This window comes from Trypanosoma rangeli (assembly GCF_003719475.1).
Source record: "Trypanosoma rangeli strain AM80 chromosome Unknown Tra_15.4_contig_00565, whole genome shotgun sequence".
Taxonomy (NCBI): domain Eukaryota; phylum Euglenozoa; class Kinetoplastea; order Trypanosomatida; family Trypanosomatidae; genus Trypanosoma; species Trypanosoma rangeli.
This window is the reverse complement of record NW_021706302.1, coordinates 7,114-8,957: the sequence shown is the minus strand read 5'-3', so window position 1 is coordinate 8,957 and position 1,844 is coordinate 7,114. Positions and strand designations below refer to the sequence as shown.

General features: G+C 59.0%; 2 protein-coding genes across 2 annotated transcripts in view; both read left to right on the top strand.

The window, feature by feature from the left end:
- Positions 1–196: 196 nt before the first annotated feature.
- TraAM80_09356 (putative amino acid transporter PAT1) lies at positions 197–1,738 on the top strand (the record flags this gene model as incomplete). The annotated part of the gene is made up of 1 exon (XM_029386046.1): positions 197–1,738. One exon carries the CDS (start codon positions 197–199, stop codon positions 1,736–1,738), a length of 1,542 nt encoding a protein of 513 aa, XP_029234150.1.
- Positions 1,739–1,786: 48 nt separating this feature from the next.
- Positions 1,787–1,844, top strand: part of TraAM80_09355 (amino acid transporter) — a gene marked incomplete at both ends in the record, with an annotated part of 420 nt that continues 362 nt past the window's right edge. The window contains one exon of the mRNA XM_029386045.1: positions 1,787–1,844. This exon is cut by the window's right edge and continues 362 nt beyond it. Within this exon, the coding sequence (XP_029234149.1) occupies positions 1,787–1,844 (58 nt within the window).

Here is a 1,844-nt window from a genome sequence, read left to right as displayed (position 1 = left end):
GAGATAATGCGTTAACCTCCCACCTTTACTCCGCACCCAGCGCCAGTGGCTGCACAATTGCAGGGCCCCACTCACATGCCCCCACCCCTCCTTGCTTATTTGCCTTCTCTCCCTGCCCACGTTGCACTCTCACTAGTTTGCGTTCTCAGGGTGAAAGGAAAGCGAAGAGGCACTCGCCGGGTGTATTTGTCACGGAATGACACACGAAGCCCGCACCGCGCCTCCCGAGGCCGTGGGTGGGCCACACGCCCCCGTCAACCAAGAAGATGGCGCACGGCCGCTGTTGGAGAGGGCCGCAGGGGAGGCGACGCCATCGATACAAACGAGCGAGCCACCGCTGCCCCCTGAGGCAGTGCAGGAAGAAGACACACAAAAAGTCGCCCACAACGTCCACGGGGAAGAAGACGCGAAACAGGTTGTGGGCGAAGCCTGCGCGAAGGAAGACGTGGAACGGTGTGGGTGGGCGAGGTCGGTGATGGCGTCGTTCTCATCGATAGTTCCACCGGGCGGGATGCTGTCCACCGTGTTCAACATTGCCTCCATATGCGTTGGCGCTGGCATCCTCGGACTCCCTGCCGCCTCAAACAGCAGCGGTGTGGTCATGGCGGTTGTGTACCCGGCCATCGTTGGGGTTCTCACTGTCTATGCACTGTACTGCCTCGCCGTGCAGATGGAGCGGCTTGGCCTGACGACGTACGAAGGCATGGCACGTACGCTGCTGGGGCCTGGCTTTGACTACTTCACAACCGTTATGCGTTCTGCAATTACCTTCGGCGGCTGTGTCGCGGTCATTATCTGCGTGGCAGACACCTTCAGAGCCATTTTCAGGAATACGGATGCCCCAGGGTACTGGAGGTCGAGTTCAGGCAGCCGTCTGCTGACAAGCCTGGTGTGGCTTGTCTTGATGTTGCCCTTCGTCATCCCGAGGCACGTCAACTCGCTGCGCTACGTCTCAATGGTGGGCGTTGTCTTCATCATCTACTTTGTGGTGATGATCATCGTTCACTCGGGCATGAACGGACTGGCAGAAAACTCGAAACACATAACTGTCGCCGGCAGACCCACCGATGACGGTATCCACATGTTCGGCACCGGCAACAAGGCACTGGACGGGCTCGGAGTTTTTATGTTCTCCTACACGTGCCATATCGGTGCGTTTGAGGTCTACTGGGACATGAGAGAGCGCAGCGTGCGTCGATTCACCCTGTACTCCGCCATTGCAATTCTTCTGTGCTTCATCCTATACGCCCTGACAGGCATCTTCGGCTACTTTGACTTTGGCAGTCGCACAACCGTCTCCGCTCTGCTGCTGTACGACCCAGTCAAGGAGCCGGCAGTGATGGTGGCATGCGTTGGCGTGCTGGTGAAGCTGTGCGCCTCCTATCCGCTTCTCATCATGATCACCCGCAACTCCCTCTACCACAGTTTTGGGTGGAACCCCGACACGCTGCCGTTTTGGAGGCACTGCATCTTCGTCATCAGCCTCGCCGTTGCTTCGTTGCTTTGCGGCCTGTTCATCCCAAAGATCAACACGGTGTTTGGCCTCGTTGGTGCGTTTTGTGGCGGTATTTCAGGATTCATTATTCCCTCTCTCCTGATGATGTACGGCGGCAACTGGTCGCTGCGGTCAGTTGGATGGATGCACTACACCTTCACGTACGTGCTGCTTCTCGCCGGTGTTGCGATGATGGTGTTCGGCACGGGTGCCACCATCTACAGCGCTGTGAAGGGCGACTGAGCGCCGCGGAGGCCATCGCCCGGGACGCCCCTCTGTGCCCGCCAGCGAATGTGCGGTGCGCCTCCGCAGCAGCCTGCGGCCAAGCGCGACTCCCTATGGAGAGGCA